The sequence below is a fragment of the Pelodiscus sinensis genome, chromosome 18, assembly GCF_049634645.1.
Source record: "Pelodiscus sinensis isolate JC-2024 chromosome 18, ASM4963464v1, whole genome shotgun sequence".
In the NCBI taxonomy this organism is placed as follows: domain Eukaryota; kingdom Metazoa; phylum Chordata; order Testudines; family Trionychidae; genus Pelodiscus; species Pelodiscus sinensis.
Window position 1 is genome coordinate 7649928 of NC_134728.1, and position 17623 is coordinate 7667550.

The following is a 17623-nucleotide window of genomic DNA, read 5'->3' on the forward strand; positions in this document are numbered from 1 at the left end:
AGAGGCGTGTGTGTTTATAAGGAAGGGAGCGATGAAAAGGAGTGAATTAGGACAGATCTCACAGGACCAATGAGGCCAGAAGCAAGTTGGGAACGCACTGATTCCACAGAGAGAAGCTGCAGATCCCTTTCCACCAAAGGATGTTTTTTCAGATGGGCAGCAGCTGTAAGTTCCTTAAAACACTCTCACTAGTGAGAACTTTGTAATTCGCTATTCTTCTTTCTCCTCTTTCACATGTGAAAAATTAAAACACCAAATTGGTTTCCATTAAAATCATACTTTAATATACATTAAATGTAACAATAGATTCTGTTGTACAGATATTGACAATGAAAAAAATCTCTTCCGTAAACTCATTCAAAACATCTGCAGTTGAAATTCTAAACCTGAACAAGAGATTGTTTCACACTCCAGATCAAGAGATGATATTTAACATCCCATCACCATACAGGATATACAAAGTGGGCCATGTATGAACGCAATCAGAATGTTATTACTTAAATAGAAAGACAGTTATAAATCTGTACAAAGATGTTCACAAAAATCATCTTTTTCCCCTCTGAGTGTTCTCTAAATCCTTAAGGTTTTTAGAATTAATTTTTCTGAATATTTCACACAATTTGTTTTTCTTCAAGCAAAAACACTTAAATGGGTTTTTAAGGCTTTTACTGTGCGTAACTGTAAGCATATAAGCACTGACTAGCTCCACTGACTTCAACAAGACTACATGCATGCTTAGAGTTACACACATGTGCTAAATGTCATGCTGGATCAGAGCATACAAGTTTTGAGAAGACAAGTCACAGATCAAAATCCTGAATATTTAACAATTGCGTTCAACAGCTGGAACATGCAAAGGAAAATGTTAATCTTGCATATGTTACTGAGTCCTCTCTCTGATAGGATGGCTGACCTAAGTTGCAGCAAAAAACCCCAGAGTTTAAGTGAACATCAAGTCCAATCTTTTCAGTGGCTGTATTTTGTTCTTCTCCTTGGCAAAATACATCCACTGTGGTAAATACCTTAATATTTTCTCCTATATAAAGCATTATAAGGTATGATGCTCTTTTGTGTCAGCTGAATCTTCATAGCTGGGGAACATATTAGCATTAAGTGCAAACGAGACGGTAGTAACAAATCATCAGCGCAGGTCAGTAGGTGGCAGGGACTGACAAGAGATTCTTACGATGCCCTTGGTTTTAAAAAAAACAAACCAACCCTCAACAGCGTAATTGTTTCACACCTTACAGATAGAGAGCAATGTTCCCCGACAGGTCACAAGGCATGCTGCAGAACACGCTTGGGAGAGTCTGAGACAGACTGCTACAGGCACAACGCCTACCCAAATGAGAAAAGGGATTATAATCATCCAGGGTGAAAATCAGCTCTAGGTACAAGGGAACAGAAGCTTGATGAAAACCGCATTGGCACACAGTTAAAGGATTTGCAACTAGTAAAAAACAGCAGTGTCTGAAAGATCATCCGGGCTCCCCAAAGAAGGGGAAAAAAGGGCTCCCAAGGGGAGCAGAATTCTCTTTAAGCAAAGCCTGATTTGTAGATTATTTTCCCCCTTTTCTTTTAGGGACAAGTGGGTTTCCAGTCTCCTAGCAACCCTCGGGAGAAATGCATGTGTGACTTGTGTTAGGGCTAGCGGGAATTAAACCCTCAAAATCCCTGCACATAGTTTGTAGACAAGCATCCTGTTCAGGTTCATATTTGTCATCAAACATTCTGACAGCGTCGTTTAATCAAGGACTCTCCTATTCCAAAATAAAATCTTAAAAATTAGTAACTTACCAATGCACAGGCATTTGCATTTTCACACACATGAAATTGTGCAAATATCTGCAGAATGGGGGAATGTCATCCTCTAGGAGCAGAAAAGCACCAGGCTTCAAGTGGGACAACCTCTGCACAACCACACTGGTGCATCCTTAAAAAACAAATTTTAACAGCATCTCACCAAAATATGCAACAGGGCCTCGCATTGCCCTTTGCCAGGGAAACGGCAAATGTACAAAACACCTCTTTTGACAGTGAGACTATTTTCAAAATGCCCATGAGGAACCTGGTAAAAAATAAACCCAGACAACTGGTTTATTCTACAAACATCATCTGCATTCCGTGGATTAAAATTGCTTATTAAATATGAGCTTTACTCTGTCTCAGCTCTGTTTTCTTCTTTAAAACATGTACCAAAAACGAGGCAAAGAGAGGAAATTCTGGAGGGAGTCCAGCATGTCAGAAACAAATGGGAAACAGGAAGCAGCCAAACGCTTTTCCTAAGTTGCTGCTAAAGTAGATTTTTCCTAGTTAAGACAGCCAGATAGGAAGGGAGGGATCGGGTTCGTTCCGGATTGTTTTAAAGGAGATTCCTTTTTCCACCTGCCTTTGGAGTCTGTGTTATTTGCATTCAAGACATCACGGTCCTTCCTCCTCTCCTTGCCCTGGTGTGAGTGCAATGTTTTTTCCACTGTCTGCTGATCACTCAGTTATGCCCAAACCTCAAGATGATCCATTTCCTGTGCTACGTCCCTCGCACTGGCTTTTTCAGGACAAGCTGCTACTACACTCCTCTGAAGACTCTCTTGGCTCTGGTTCTTGTGTGGGGCTTTTTGCTTCCCTTCTGGCATTGATGCCTTCTGCCCCTTCCTTCTGTTCTCTGTTGTCTGCCAGGCTTTCACCTCCTGGTAGACTTTCATGGCATTGGTGCTCAGCAATTGCTTCATGCAGCACTGAGTCACTCCCTGCCAGACAAGGCAGGCCAGCCTCAGTCTCAGAAACACGCAATGAATTTGCAGAAGCACCTTCCGCACCATTCTCAGTTTTCACGTTAATTTCTTCCACAACCGTGTCTTCCTCACTAACTTCCCCGTTCTCAGCCTCACAGCCCATGGCCTTTGGGTTAGTGGCTTGGAGGGTGCAGGGAACAGTGCCAATGTCCTCATTTACTGCACTGTTTTCCAGCACTGCCTCGTCAACTTTCCTCCTTTTTAGGGGAGCATCAGGTGACTCAGACACCTTAAAGTCTTCACTGCTCACATCACCCTCTTCAGCGGCTACAGGGTCATCTTTTTCCAGCAACGCTGGAAGTGTCTCTGTGGTCTCTTGATTGATCGCAAATTCCTCTAGGTTATAAGAGATCTTCTCAATGTCAGTGGGACTTTTCAACAGTCCTGGGCACGTCCCACTTCCACTGTTGAACTTTAACTTTCTTTTCTTGCTTTCCTTTGGACAGTCATTCTCCGATCCATCCCCTGTGCTCACAAGCGCCTCACTGGGAACGTTGTCTCCTCGCTCCATAGCGCCCAGCTTGCTTTGCTCTTCCGAGGCGCATTCGCCACTCACCTTGCGGGTTTGGGAGTCTGCAGCATCTCCAACTGTCTCCTCCCTGTTGGGAGGACGGGTTTCGTTCATCCCCACCGCTTCTTTGTCTCTGACGCATTCCTGCTCTTCATCAGCCTTTTGGCAGTGCTGGGTCTTTGGCAACGGAGGTTTATATGCCAGGAGTTTCTTAGGAGGCCCCCATACAAACCTATGCTGAGGTTTGAAGTGTTTCCATGCATAGTGTATCAGCTCCCTTCGCTTATGCTTGTTTCGGATGGTGAACAGGAAGTAATCCAAGGCACTTCTCTTAACATTTGGGAGCGTTTGGAAAACAAGAGTCTCTGTTAGGAAAAACTTCACCAGGTGCACTTGATAGTGTTCATACCCCATCTCTCCCAGACACTTCAGAATACGGGTTATCCGCAAATTGTTGTGACTAAACCTGAGACAGACAGGGGAAAACAAAAACCAAAAAAAAAAAAAAAAAACCAGACAGTGAAACAGGAAAATGACATCTTGAAGTGAAAGCAGCATAGTTCAGAGTCCCACTAGAATCCAGGCAGGTATTTTCAAAGTAACAGTAAACTGTTAACTGGTTAAACTATAGGTTTAACTGGTTAATCCCCTGCAGCGTGGTGAGCCCAGCTGTGGCATGCTGTGGGCGGGGGATTACTCTGGCCCAGCCAGATGCCGGTAAACCAGGTACCCCAGTAAGCATGCTGGTAAACAATGCTTACTGGGTAACCAGCTAAAACTTTACATCTCTGGTCTCACTGCCATCACTAATGCATAGTTCGAGCTACGAGGACACTTATTGGAAAAGGGACATGCTATCTCTACTGTTTGAGAATACCACCTATACCACCACTACCTTGCATTTAAATAGCACTTTTCATCCAAGGGCCTGAAAGCATTCCACAGACATTGAGGCAGCCTTATAACACCCAAGCAACCATAGGGAATTATTACTTTATACTTATAGAAATTACTGAGAAGTGACTTGACCGAGATCTCACATACAGCCAGTCATTTTCATTGCCAACAACAGAACCCGGCAGTTCTGATGCCCAAGTTCCCACCAGTAACTAGAGAATTTCATTCTTAATTCCAGTGATCATTTTATTTTTAAACTGAACTGTACACCCTCTTCTCAGCACGCCTTAAAAAAATGAATCCCTGCCATACACTGAGCTCCAGGGCAACACTGTTCCAGTGGTTTTCTAAGACTACAACTGCTTGAGGCCCATCTCACTGAAGAGTAAACTTGTCTGAGTCACAAACTCCAAGGCAGCCACTGTCAGAGTCTCTAAGGCTGCATTACACTCTCAGGGAGACGGACACCCACCTTTCGGCAGTAATACCAAAGCAGTCATGCAAGATACACACTCAGCTCACAATGGAGCCTCAGTCTCATCTGGGGTCTCTACACAATTCAAGTGATCTCCACTATGTATTTTAGAAACATGCATCTGTCTGTTTGTTCAGGAACTCCTCCCTAAATAGTAAGAGCTACGACCACCACATTCGATATACAGCTTCCTCTGATCATAGCTCAAAGCAAGGTCAGGATTCGGTTGTGCCAGGACAATGGAATGTGCCTGGAATTTGATTGTTTCTCATAAAATGGAAGGGGAGGAGTCTAGGAGGAGGGACAGTTATATTGTGGAATGACCAGAGGGGGGCAGCAGGTGCCAGAGATGGGGGCAAGGGCAGTTATAACCCCATTGGGCCAGCAGGGGACAGGGTGGAGAAAGGGACAGCTATTTCAGAGAGTATCTGTTTGTAAGTCTATTTTTTTGAGTATCTGTCTTCCTCACCCTCCCCGCCCTCCCCCCCCCGCCCCCCAGTTGGGGGACATGCACCTTTCCTCTGTCTGTGCCCACTGCAGCAGCCATGGACAGGTGCTTCTCATCTAGCCCTAAGCTGATGTGGTGAGAGAGGGCTGGGGCAGCCTGCATACTGAACCTCTCACCTTCAGCCCCACCCTGGAGCAATGATTTAAATGAAGAAAAACAAAACTTATTTGAGTTCAGGACCCAAGCTGCGTCAGGTAAATCTTCTAGTTTAAAACAACAGGAAAGATTCTAAAAGGTTTCTCGAGATCTAGCCAGTCAGTGGCACAGCTAAAAAAAAGGATACATAAATTTGTGGCTAGTTGGCTCCCAGTTCTGTGCGGTTAGATCACATTTTTCTGGAACACAGATCTCAGTATACGACTTACTCTTGTGGCTTCATTTCAATTCTCTCTCCCACGGGTGAAGCAAAAAAGCGGAGCAATGTAAATAGGACTCACCGATCAAGGTTGCGAAATCTCTGAATCCAGTTTTCTGCTCTTCTCACTTGCCCCGTTTCTTGATTTATCAAGTTTATTCCATAAAAACCCAGCATGAGTTTGTAAGCTCTAACGAATCTTTGCATAACTTCCTCATTTTTCTTAAAGGCCTGAAATGCACAAAAGACTCCAAATTTGCATCTATGGCAACTCAAAAAGATTTTAATCTGCAGCAGTTTTTTTAAGAGGCCTTTCAGTTACACACAATACAGTAAAACTCCGATGGTCCGGCATCTGATGGTCCGGCACTCCTGATGGTCTGGCACCATCAGGAACCCGGAAGTGCTCTGGGCAGCCGGACCATTGGAGCTGCTCTGCCCCCAGCTTCCCCGATTCAGCCGCTGCTAAAACTGACCAGCGCTGAATCCGGGAAGCAGGGGGCAGAACAGCTGGAGTGCTGCTGGGTAGGTCCAGTAGCGCTGCCCCTCGGGGCTGCGGGACCAACCCAGCAGCACCCCAGCTATCCCGGATTCAGCTGCTGCTGAAATTGACCAGCGGCTGACTCCAGGAAGCCCGAGACAGAGCTGCTCTGCCCCAGCTTCCTGGAATCAGCCACTGGTCAGTTTCAGCAGCAGCTGACTTGGGTACACCTGGAACAGAGCAGCTGGGGTGCTGCTGGGTTGGTCCAGTAGCGCCGAGGAGTGGCGCTGCGGGACCAACCCGTCAGCACCACAGCTGCTCTGCCCCAGGCGTCCCCAAGAGCACCTGGGGTGCTGACAGGTTGGTCTCGCGGTGCCAAGGGTCGGCGCTACCGGACCAACCCAGCAGCACCCCAGCTGCTCTGCTGCAGGCATCCCCGATTCAGCCGCTGCTGAAACTGACCAGCAGCAGCTGAATCGGGGACTCCTGGGGCAGAGCCGGACTATCAGAAGGGAGGGCTATGAGGGAGTCTGGGGTAGCTTCCCCCCACCCCACCCCAGACCCCTCATAGCCCCCCCTTCTGATAGTCCAGCATATCTGATAATCCGGCACCCCTGGGTCCTAAAGGTGCCGGATTATCGGAAGTTTACTGTACTTATAAATGGCTATGGTGTAAAGAGACACAGTTGAGATCTTCAGAGGGTGGAGACGGATGGCAGGAGAGAGATGGCTTGATCATTACCTGTTCGGTTCACTCCCTCTGGGGCATCTGGCATTAGCCACTGTCAGCAGACGGGATACTGAGCTGGAAGGACCTTTGGTCTGACCTAGTATGGCCTTTCTTATGTTTACATCATCAAATCTATAATCTACTGCTGAGAGGAGCAAAAAGGTCATCCAAAGCGGCATTTAACAGACAGTGGCGCTGGCTCCATTAGGGTGGAGAAGGAAATGGAGCAACCTCACATAGTATAGGGCAAAAATTTACCTAGCTGAACCCCCACTGCCCTTCAGGTATAAAAGGTTTTAAATAAAAGATGCACCTGAATTTCTTTAAGTGTGAGAGGCTTTGCACGCCAGTTCATCCCACGCTCACGTAAAGGGAACAACCTGAAGGGAAAGAAGATTTGCAGATTCACTAAAACAGAGGTTGCATTAAAGTCAGTGCTCATGCTCCTTAACAAATGAAGAGACAGATCTTCCATGGTGGAGATACCAAATACAGTCCCTTTTTGAGAGGACGTGTCATGGACTACACAAGGAGTTAGGATGTTACAGGTTAAAGTCACACCGCAAAAAGTCACTCTACACGCTCATACTATTAGCAGGAATTGTGAAATTAGAAATACCAGACAAATCAATAACCACCACAGTACGGTTACCCAGTACCCGTTTTCCAGACATACTGCAGCGGAGGACTGAAGGCACTGACAGAGCTACAAGGGAAACCTTTGCCTTCAGCCAGCAGGGCAGATAGCCTCGCCGGGCCTTTAGACAAGGCAGGGGAGGGAAAGGGAGAAACTGCTCAGTGCCCTGGAAGGGGTGGGGCTTGGCAGAAGGGGCGGGACTAGAGGCAGCTAGCCCTTGGCGCCGCCCAGGTCACGACACACCCTCACCTCTCCTGAGCTGCCCAAAGTATGCCGTGCAGTGCTCCAGCAATGATTTAAAGGGTTCATGGCTCCTGCAGTGGCAGCAGCAGGAGCTCTGGGCCCTTGTGTGTTGCCAGGCCCCGGGGCAGTTGCCCCTTTTGTACCCCCCATTGGTGGGCCTGCCGTCAGCACACCCCGCCCTCTTGTTACTTCCACAAGGAAGTAACTGACTAAAATAAATCTCACAAATTTAGGAGCTGAAGGTTTTCTATGAAGCCAGCTGCGGCAGCGCTGAAGCACCAAATTCACTGAGACGGGCATCAGAAGAGAATCATGCGAAGACATGTCTCTTTTCGTAATAACTATTTACCATTGTATATAAGAATGATTTTCTTCCAGAGTCTCATAGTCCTCCTGCCAAGCTTCAAGGAGGTCATCAATATATAAACCTAGGTGGGGAAAAAGAGTGGGAAGTGAGAGAAGAAACTGCAGCAAATGAGCTTGTGTAAAGCTAACCGATTGTCCAGGAAATGGGATAAGTGTCCCACAAAACAGGATCTTTTGTCTTTAAGAGAGGAGGGTAGCCTCCATAAAAAGAGCACGTTTAACAAGATAACCTAGGGTGCATCCACAATGCACTCAAAACCCAAAATAGGATACGCAATTTGCACTATGCAAATTGCGTATCTTAGATTGATTTTATTTCACAATAGGCTATTTTGAAATTTGGCATGTCTACATGGTGCCAAATTTCAAAATCAAGCACTATTTCGAGCCATCCCTTATCCCTCATGCGAAGTATTTCCAAATAATGGGCATGTTCCCTGGACGCAGGGTAGCTATTTCGGGATACCTCTGGTACCCTGAAGTAGCCTTGCAGTTTAGACATACGCCTCGTGTCCTTTCCAAGGGGCCCCAAACAGGCTTTTTAACAGTGTAGGTTCCTGTATACATTGGAGTGCAGGCATTAAAGAAATGCCATTCCTAAATAAGGGCCCAAGCCGACATTCCTTTGCACGTCCAAATAACCATCTCAACAGACTATTTTCTGAAAAATCACGCATCATAAAAGTCAGAAAGTAACAGCCTCGCTAGTGCTGTGACCTGCTATCGCAAAAGATCAGGAGTAGGTTCTCCTACTACTTTAGGACTAATCTTGCAATGACCCCTGTATGTCCTACAAGGACCTACATGGTAATGAGCAGCCTCGGCTTCTACCAAAGACACGGAAGTGCAGCACTTTTCAAGATTAGGCCCTTCAAAGGGGAGAGAAGCCTTCTAGGACTTTCAAAGTCTCACGCTGTTGAATGGAGACTGATATCCCAGAGGGCCCCATTCCTGATCTGCAGGGATCCCAGAAAACCAGCCTCCAGGCTTTAAAGATGCTTCTTGTCAGATTAAACACTCTTCTCATTTCTTAGTTTCAGATGAGTGATGGTTGCCTTTTTCCCTTTGGATGGCAGCTCTTGGCATTTCACTTTTGCATATGTCTGACACGAAGGCACCTTGGAAGGAGAATTCAGCACAGAGGGAACAGGCGAGAGGGAGAGCTAGATGGCTCAACATTCAAGCTCTAGACAGCTGAATGTTCACACCCCCAGCTCAGCGTGGGTTCTCATCCAGAGCGCTGAAGTTAGCGTGAATGGGGGCCTGAAAGCATTAATGTACTGCAAGGGAAAGGTGCATCGCAAAAAACATTCTACACCGGGTTGCCAGAAGGGCTTGTAAACAAATACACTTTCCTCCTACCGCGGGGCGCTTCAGGGAATTCTGCCTGCCCCAGTTAATCTTTTGAAGTGAAGAGCTTTTCACAAGGCAGTAACAAACAGAAAACTCTGAAGGGCACATGGCGAGTTACTACTGCACATGCCACAGAGCGAAACAAAGGAATGAACAATAAGCGAGCAATTGATCGCATTCTGCAACGTAAGCAGGAAACACAGATTTACATGCATTTGTGCATCCTGGAGCACAGTCAACATTGGAAAATGCTCCAGTCGACTGACCATGAGGCTGGAAAAAAGATCTGGATTCTATCCCTGCCACTCACTCCATGCAGTTGAAAGGCGCATGAGTTTGCACATAAGGGAAGCCCCAGTCAGATACGTACCATGAGGCAGAAAGTTAATATCATTTTTGTAAAAACTTAAATTCCACATCTCCTCCTCCTCTTCATCATCATCTTCCCCTTCTTCCAAACCCTGCAGAAGAGAGACAGGCATTTGAATGCATTGCTGCTAGTTAACATACACACAACGACCTTCCTGAGTTCTCTTGGGTTGGTAGCATGGCTACCAAGTCTGAGAACAGCAGTTGGGATTGAATGGCTTGTTTCTGAGCCAGGAGGATGTAGCACATCTCAGTGACTGGATGAGGAAAACTGTGTTAATTTATTATAGAATCATAGAACCATAGAGCTGGAAGAGACCTCAGAAGGTCATCAAGTCCAGCCCCCTGCTCTAGGCAGTACCAATCCCAACTAATTATAATTATTTCAATGTTCCTCATCAATCTACCAACTGAAGCATGTTGTTTGACCAGCCTTAAACCAGCCAAGCGCCCCTTGTGTCTAGCAAGAAAAAACTATGAAAGGCAGGAAGTTCATAAATCTCCAACCAATACCGGATAATGATGCCTGTATCTCTGCATATCTTTTGCAGCTGTCCAGTTGCGTCCCATCGAGAACTGGAGAGAAGAGGAAAGAGACAAATCAATGATCCAGAACAAAAGCTTCCCAACAGAAAACACTGTTCTGTCATGTTTCTTCTTGAAGAGCTGGTTACTAATGATGCTGTAAATTCTGTTCTGACTAACATGAGACAGTCTGGCTAACCGCACCTTCCCCTGCACGATAGGGTTGTAAAATCCCAGTCAGTTAACCCATGAGACCGAGTCAGGCCACAGGGCTAGGTTAGAGAGAGAGAGAAAGGCAGCTCTAAAAGCAGCAACAGCCCTGGCTAATCAGGAGCAGGGGAGATAGGGCTGCTGTAAATCAATCGAGGCAGCTGATCTCATTTGAGGCTGCCAGGGAGACTTTTAGATTAACCCAACCTGTAACCAGTTAACTGACTGATTGGGATCTCAAGTGGGCGGACCACCTTAGCATGTGGAACTCCTGTTTCTAGTCCTGTGTGTGGCTGGCTACTGACAAGCTCACAGACGGAAGGCTGCTCTTGGGGAACCTGTTAACCATTACCCGGTAAGCATTACCTGGTAACCGGTTAACTGGTGACCAATCCACAACCCTACTGCAAATATTTCCATTACTCCCCCATTAAGTTCTGAATTTTCCCAAGAGCAAAAGGACTAGACAGACCCAACTGAAAAATGTTTCAGAAGTCACTCCTTTAGAATATTACTGAACTGAACTCGTTCACAGCTTAGAGTGGAAGAGAAGATGATGTGCTTCTAGCAAGCAACAATGCTGGTTTATGTAAGATAATGAAGCCAGGAATTATTTCAATATTTTCCCATCACCATTATCTTCCTGAAGAGGTGAACACTATTTTAATCCTACCTCAAAACCTCTATAGCCCATTGATGAGACCGTTGGTCGTCTTCGTTCCTAAAAATTACAAAAAAAAAAAAAAAAAAAAAACCACTTTAACAAGAAACTTAAGGCGACATTACTGAAAGCAAATTTCAGTTACATTTGAAAGAAAAATATAGTTTGCTCGTCAAGAACGAAGACAACTCCAGTAAATGTTTTATTCCTTTTAAGTCCGTCACTTCAGTGACAAGTTCCATTAATTACAAAGTTACAATGTTTATACTAGGGATGTAAGCGAGTAGTCGAATCGTCAACTACCTGATAAGCCCAGGCTTATTGGGTAGTCAAGTCGACTGCTTGCATTCCCCCGCTTGCAGCAAGGGGGGGGGGGGGGGAGAGCTGGAGGGAGCCAGCTTAAAAGCTGGTTCCCCCCCAGCACCATCTCTGCGGTGCCGCCTGTCCCCGCCCCTATCAGGCAGCCTGGCTCAATCCCAGCTTGCGCCAGGCCCAGGACCGATCCCTGCTGCGCCTCTGTAGTTTAAATGTAGGAGGAGCTGGGCTGCTTGTGCATTTAAACTGCAGAGGAGCAGTGGGGGTAGCTCCTGCACCCGGTGCGGACCAGGACTGAGCCTTTCCTTACTGACTAATCATGGTTATACAAACCTGGATGACAGAACTGTCACTAAAATATGCAAGAAACAGAAAGATGCAGCTACAGCTCCTGCAGAGTGCTGGGAACTCTGGCCACCACCAGCACGTGTTCAGCAGTTACATGCACCCGCAGGCAGCTCCCCGCATGCACCAACGGCCGCCCCGCGCTACTGCCTCGGATACAGAGATAGTGTGGGGTGGCAGCCGGCTCTTTGGGAGCAGGTCGGGAGCCTGTCTGTAACCATTCATGGTAACTGACAAGCCCAGGCTTATCAGTTAACCATGGAAACGGTTATTCTATTGCATCCCTATTCACAGGTGCTTAAAAGAAACCCACCCGTGAACAACACGCAGCAGCGAGTGAAAGTCTGAATGCTGTTTTGTTGGCAGGAGCACTCTCCTAGCGACAAAGCTAAACTCCCTTAGAGAGTGGAAGAGTTTAGTTGGCAAAAGTGCTGACAAACAGCATTCACACAAACTCACTTTTAGTGACAAAAGGGGTGACTGGTGAGGAGGGACACAAGGGGGACACTGTCCACGTGACTCCACCCCGTGCCACTCTTAGACCAGGGCAGGGGCAGGACAAGGCCCTTTCCTCCCCAAGTCTCACCCCCATACTGCCTCGACCCCCTGCTCTGCCCCCGCCCTACTTCTTCCCCACCCTTGCTCCTCCCCTGCCCAGTTTCTTCCCCTGCAGTGATGCAGCACAGAGGTCGGGCTCCCCTGCACTCAATGGCAGTGGAAGGGAAGCAGAGCAATGCGGCTCCGCTTTCCGAGATCCTGGCCCCATTACTCCGCTTCCTGTCTGGGGCCCAAGAGATATGGCCAGTAGCCTTGTCGTGCAAAGCTGTGTAGACATACCCATAAGTGCTTGGAAAGTCCCCTTGAGACTTCTCATGCCGAAAGGGCCTGATCCAAAGATGACTGAAGTTAATGGGAAACTTTCCATGAGTTTCAAAGGATTAGGACCCAGACTCCAAGGTGCTTGGCTGGATTTAGTCCTTGGTGCTCAGCACTTCCTAGAACAAGCGCCCCGCCCAGTTTATTTGTCACTGTCCGACCATTATAATTTCCTCCCTCTGTCTGGGGAACAGAGACTTTTCTGCAAACAGTCAATTACTGGCCAGCATCCATGCCACTTTTAAGGGGGAATTAGACTATGTACCAAATGGTTTGCACTCAGAAGATTGTTGTTTAGTCCCATTGACTGTTTTTAATAATAAAAATACTTAACATCTATCTTCCTAGTGTTATATGGACACCTGTCAGACGCCATCAGAAAAAGGGTGTTCTATAGAATGAATAAAGTAATTTAAAATCTTGACCGTTCACATGGACATCCCCATAACCCAGATTGCAGAGTAGATAAGCATTATTCCCATTTTACAGGAGATGAAGTAGAGAAGTGAAGGGACTTGCCCAAGGCCAGACAACTGAAGGACCAGGATTAGAATTCAAGATTCTAGTGCCCACTCCAATTGGCCATCCTAGATAGCCAATACCAGGGTTTTAACCATGTACTGATATACTGATTCATACCCATACTGATTTGGGTTTCATTTTTGTTTTTAAATCCATCAAGTTTAAGTGTAAGTAGTTTTTTTTGCATGTTGCAAGAGGCTCTGTTAAGAGGAGAAATGTGCATTCAGAAATATTTTCTCTTAGGATGTAAAGAGCGACTGGGCTTTCACTCCCTGAAATCCATCTATTATCTTGACTATACCATGTCTGAAATCCAGGAGAGAAATTCTGACTCCTCTGAAGTTAATAGGAATTTTGCTACTAATTACATTGGGACCCGGATTTGACCCCATGCGTCTTATTTGTGTTTCAGATTCTTCTGCTAGATCAGTATCCAGTAACACAATCATTTGACATAGATAACAGAAGTCCAGCTCCAATTCTGGAAGAGGATTAAGTCTGCAAGAGACAAAGAGTGATCAAGATAGACATAATGCAAGCAGCATGAAGGAAAGCAGAAGTGAAGAGAGACTTGTTCAGAAAGTAGCTGGGCCAGAGACAAGGAAGCAGAGAAGACATGCCCAATCTCCTGCTATTGCATTCCTGAAGTTAAGTTTCCAATTTGGATCACTGAGGGGAAAAAAAGCTTCCATTTCCTTCCAGAGTTTTTAAAGCCAAGATCTCAAAACTTTACAGGCAAAACAAAATCTCTACATTTTCATAACACCTAATGGCGAGCAATTTTTGAGGTGTGGGTGCAGCCAACATGCCAGCACTATGGCACGGCACACTATTTCAGGAGGAGTGCGAGAAAAACAGGACAAAGTTTGAAAAGGGTGGGGCAATGTGAACAAAGAAGCAGCAAACAGTGGCAAGAAAAAAAAAAAGATAGATAACAGCAAGACTTGCAGCCAGCATCCCACGAAGAGAAGCCTGAGCAATAGAGGTTTCATCCACACAAAATTCTTTGAGGCTGGGACAATGCAAAGTCACTTTTCTTGTTAGAGAATGGTGCAATGGAACTTGAAACCTGCTATTCTGCAGTAGAGTAAGACGGCATTAAAAACAAATTAAACAGTTTATAGAGGAAACTAAATGTCAAAATTATCTGAAAACATGTCCACGGATATCTCTAGTAATGAATCAAAAGCACTTTTACAAAGATATGCAAATGACATGCAACTGAAGATTTAGTTTCAGCCAGATGTTTGAAAGTGCATATTAAAAAAAAAAAAAAATCTCTAACCTGGGCATCTGAAAGTTTAAGAGCTGAAAGAGCTTTCCACAAAAACATAATCGACGTCCTGTATAAACAATACCATCTAGACTGAAGAGAAAGGAATCTAAGTTAGTTTAATATGAGCAGAAATAATACTTTTTTGCAAAATGATCAGAGCCCTTTGCAGGTTGCTGATGTGTGTAATAAATGAATGGTGAGAAAACGTGACTCTTTTTTGTATAAGAGTTCTCCCACTCTCTTCAAAGACAACTGCAGACTTTGCTTGAGAGGGACAGGAATACATTTATAAAGGAACAGATAAAGTTTAGAAGCAGGGTGCTGATATTTTGAGGGTAAGAAGCCTCAACAACATCCCTTTAAAGCAGGGCATGAAAAACATACACTAGCTGGTGCTGAAATCAGATTGTCTTTGCCTCTGCTTCCATTTAAACTATATACAACACCAGTTGAGATGATCCATTATTACCAGCAGATAATTTTCTTAGCGTAGAAAAAGAGAAGAAAGAAGCAGTTTCTAGTCAATTCTACTTTCCAGTTTCTCTGCATTAGCTTGTTTAGAGAGCTGGGGGTGGGAGGAAAGGGCAAGAGACATTTCAATGGGAATAAATATTGGTTTGAAGATTTGTAAACATCCCCCCCCCTTTAAAATCAAAACCTACATTTAGGATTAAGTTTGACTTGACAGCATCCTTTTAACAAACAAATGTCTTCCGTGAGGATGCCCTTATCTTGAACATTTCATGAAATATTACATACAGGCACTTGAGACTTAAGGTCCTGGAATTAGATTCTGCTAATGGAGCTGCCCAAGCAGAACCCCAGTGAAGTTAACAGAAATCCATGCTGGAGTGGGCATGGGCAGACTCATTTGCAGGATCTAAGTCTTTGATTTGTTTGCAACTACTTTGAATTTCAGCAAAATAGCTTTTTGATTACACCTCGCACTCTCACAAGGAGATTCTACATGATTTAAAACTAATCTTCCTCACAAAATCTGAATTAACCAAGATGTGTTAAAACAGTTTTAAGGTAAAAGGTTGCACAAGTCACCAAAGTGAAACTGAACACATGGATTAGTTTCTATTTCCCCAAGATAGGAGGAGTTAGTTAGGAAAAACTGTGAGCTTTTGATTGTCTCTTCAGTAAAACAAAGACAAAAAGGAACAGAGATCTGTTTAAGTAGTATTGTGGGATTGTTTTTAAATGCTCACTGATGAAGACAGTGAGAAACTTTACAAGAGACCAAAGCATATCATTGTTCAACACTAACATTTTATGGCATCAGAGGTAAATAATCACATTTTATAGCCCCATAAAAATGTTGTAGGACATTCACGGGTGGTCTTTTTCAGGTTCACTGATGATCTAGAACACCTCTTCTTGAAGCAGTTTTTGAAAATCTAGCAAACTGTACTTCACTCTTAAAAATGAAGAAACATTGCTTGATAGTACTTGATAATCTTAAGAGTAACATCCTTTAGGGCCAGCAAAAAAAGTCACACACACAGACAGTAAGTGACTGGAGCATTTACAGTGATAGAAAATGCTCAGTACCATCAATTCTTAACTATGATGTCAAAACACATGATACACCATGACAGACTCAGCAAAGTGGAATCAGAGTAGACAAGACATAAAGTTGATTTATAAACAAAATTATCCTGCTTACCAGGAATGCTGGGAAAGATATTCAGAAACAGCATGCAACAATTTAATGAAGCTTTAGTGGAACAAACCCACATTTCTTTTAATTTTTCCATTGAGCAGTAACCCCACAAGCCCACCTCTAATCCAAATACCCACCTCCTGCAAAGTTAGTCAGTAAGCTTGTGTGTACCTTCTTTGAGACATCCAAAACTATGGTTCATTAAGATTATGGCAGAATAATAGCAGCATTGATCCTATTAGGAGAACATGGAACTCTCTGAAGCTATTTCAAGCTGCTTCTGTCCTTGAAACAGAAGAGGCCCCAAGACACTGGGGGCCAATTAGTTACCCAAGCAGCAACTTATGCCTGACATTAGAACACGAGGAAGTTGTAGCTCTTGCAGCAGAATGAAATATGGAACCTCAGAGCGTAATACATTTTGAAATAATGCAACTAGAGAAAAAACTACTTAACCAAAGAGAAGCATGTGCACTATGGTAGGGAGTTGGTGCATATTTTAGAGTCAGAAGACAGCTTGTTTAAAAGGTGGGGGGGGGGGGGGAGAGGGAAAGATGATTTACCATTACCTTCTCAAGGCCAGGAGACAGGCACATTCATATTTCTCTCCTATGTGGATCTTACTCAGAGGGGCTTAGGTGACTCGGGAGGTGCACTGTCCTCGCCAAAATTTCAATTGCCACACAGGGTGCCCCTCTGAACCTCACGCCCCCGCAGGCACCAGTCGTCCAGAGTCTCACTTCTCCTCCACGAACACTGGAGGGAAACACACATCTCCCACCGCCCGCCCCAAATAATCCCCAGCCTCCCTTCCAGGTCAGAGCCCAGTCGCAGGAGTCACCTGTGCGCCGCCGGCCTGCTGGGAGCCCTGCAACCTCCCCGGCAAGGAATCCTCCTCCTCGCTGTCTGCTCCAGCCGCCTCCCCCTCATCGCTTTCCCAGGTGGAGTCGTACTCCCAGAAGCCCCGGTCTTTCTTCGCGCCGTCCTCCCGCTCACCGAAGCTCCCCCAAGCCGCCATCAGGGCCCCCCGGCCGCTGGGAAAGGAAAGCGAAAGAGGCTCTGGCTTAGCAGCTGGGAGGGGTACAAAGCCAGACACGTGGGTGACAAGACTGGAGGCGTGCGGCGCAGCCGGCTCCGCCCTCCCTTTCCGGCAGCCCGGCCCCTCATTGGCTGAGGAGCGCCGCTGGAACGTTGGCGCTGTCTCCGCGTTCCATCCCTCGCTAGGCTCCGGCCGCGTGTGGCGGCGGCTTTTGCAGCGCGGCGGGCGGGGGCCCAGCCGGTAGGAAGGGCCCCCCGCGTTGCAAACCCGGCTCGCGGCGAGGCTGATCGTGCAACGTCAGTGACTAGGACACACGCAGGCTGCAAAGACTCTTCCCGCGGATCCCCATAAGCAGGTCAGCCTGACAGCCCGGGGGGGCTTGCACAAAGGGGCCTACATTAGGCTTCTGCGCTGTTATTTTTGTTTTGATTGGCAGAGAGCAGGCATCCAGCAGGGCCCCGGCCTTCG

The 17623-nt window shown here is 45.9% G+C and overlaps 1 protein-coding gene across 3 annotated transcripts; it reads right to left on the reverse strand.

The window, feature by feature from the left end:
* Positions 1 to 261: 261 nt before the first annotated feature.
* On the reverse strand, positions 262 to 17325 carry OGFR (opioid growth factor receptor). Of its 3 annotated transcripts, none has more exons than XM_006126186.4 (9): positions 16958 to 17325; positions 14457 to 14537; positions 11126 to 11173; positions 10231 to 10293; positions 9719 to 9809; positions 7979 to 8057; positions 7063 to 7129; positions 5621 to 5769; positions 262 to 3769 (listed from the first exon to the last, which is right to left on the reverse strand). In XM_006126186.4, the coding sequence occupies exons 1-9, from the start codon at positions 17132 to 17134 to the stop codon at positions 2551 to 2553; spliced, it is 1974 nt and encodes a 657-aa protein (XP_006126248.2). In that variant the 5' UTR covers positions 17135 to 17325; the 3' UTR covers positions 262 to 2550. The 3 variants fall into 3 exon arrangements, with proteins under 3 accessions (XP_006126248.2, XP_006126250.3, XP_075757192.1); XM_006126188.4 differs by having other exon boundaries at positions 14457 to 14532; positions 16958 to 17073; XM_075901077.1 differs by lacking the exons at positions 14457 to 14537; positions 16958 to 17325 and adding an exon at positions 13473 to 14424.
* Positions 17326 to 17623: the final 298 nt, after the last annotated feature.

Bases quoted from the DNA above. Each gene is read 5' to 3' on its own strand.
- OGFR (XM_006126186.4), bottom strand. From the start codon at position 17,134: ATGGCGGCTTGGGGGAGCTTCGGTGAGCGGGAGGACGGCGCGAAGAAA. The intron at 10,294-11,125 runs GTAGGATTAAAA...TCTTCTCTCCAG, and splicing joins TGGGCTATAGAGGTTTTGAG to TTCTCGATGGGACGCAACTG. The intron at 9,810-10,230 runs GTATTGGTTGGA...TCTCTTCTGCAG, and splicing joins GATACAGGCATCATTATCCG to GGTTTGGAAGAAGGGGAAGA.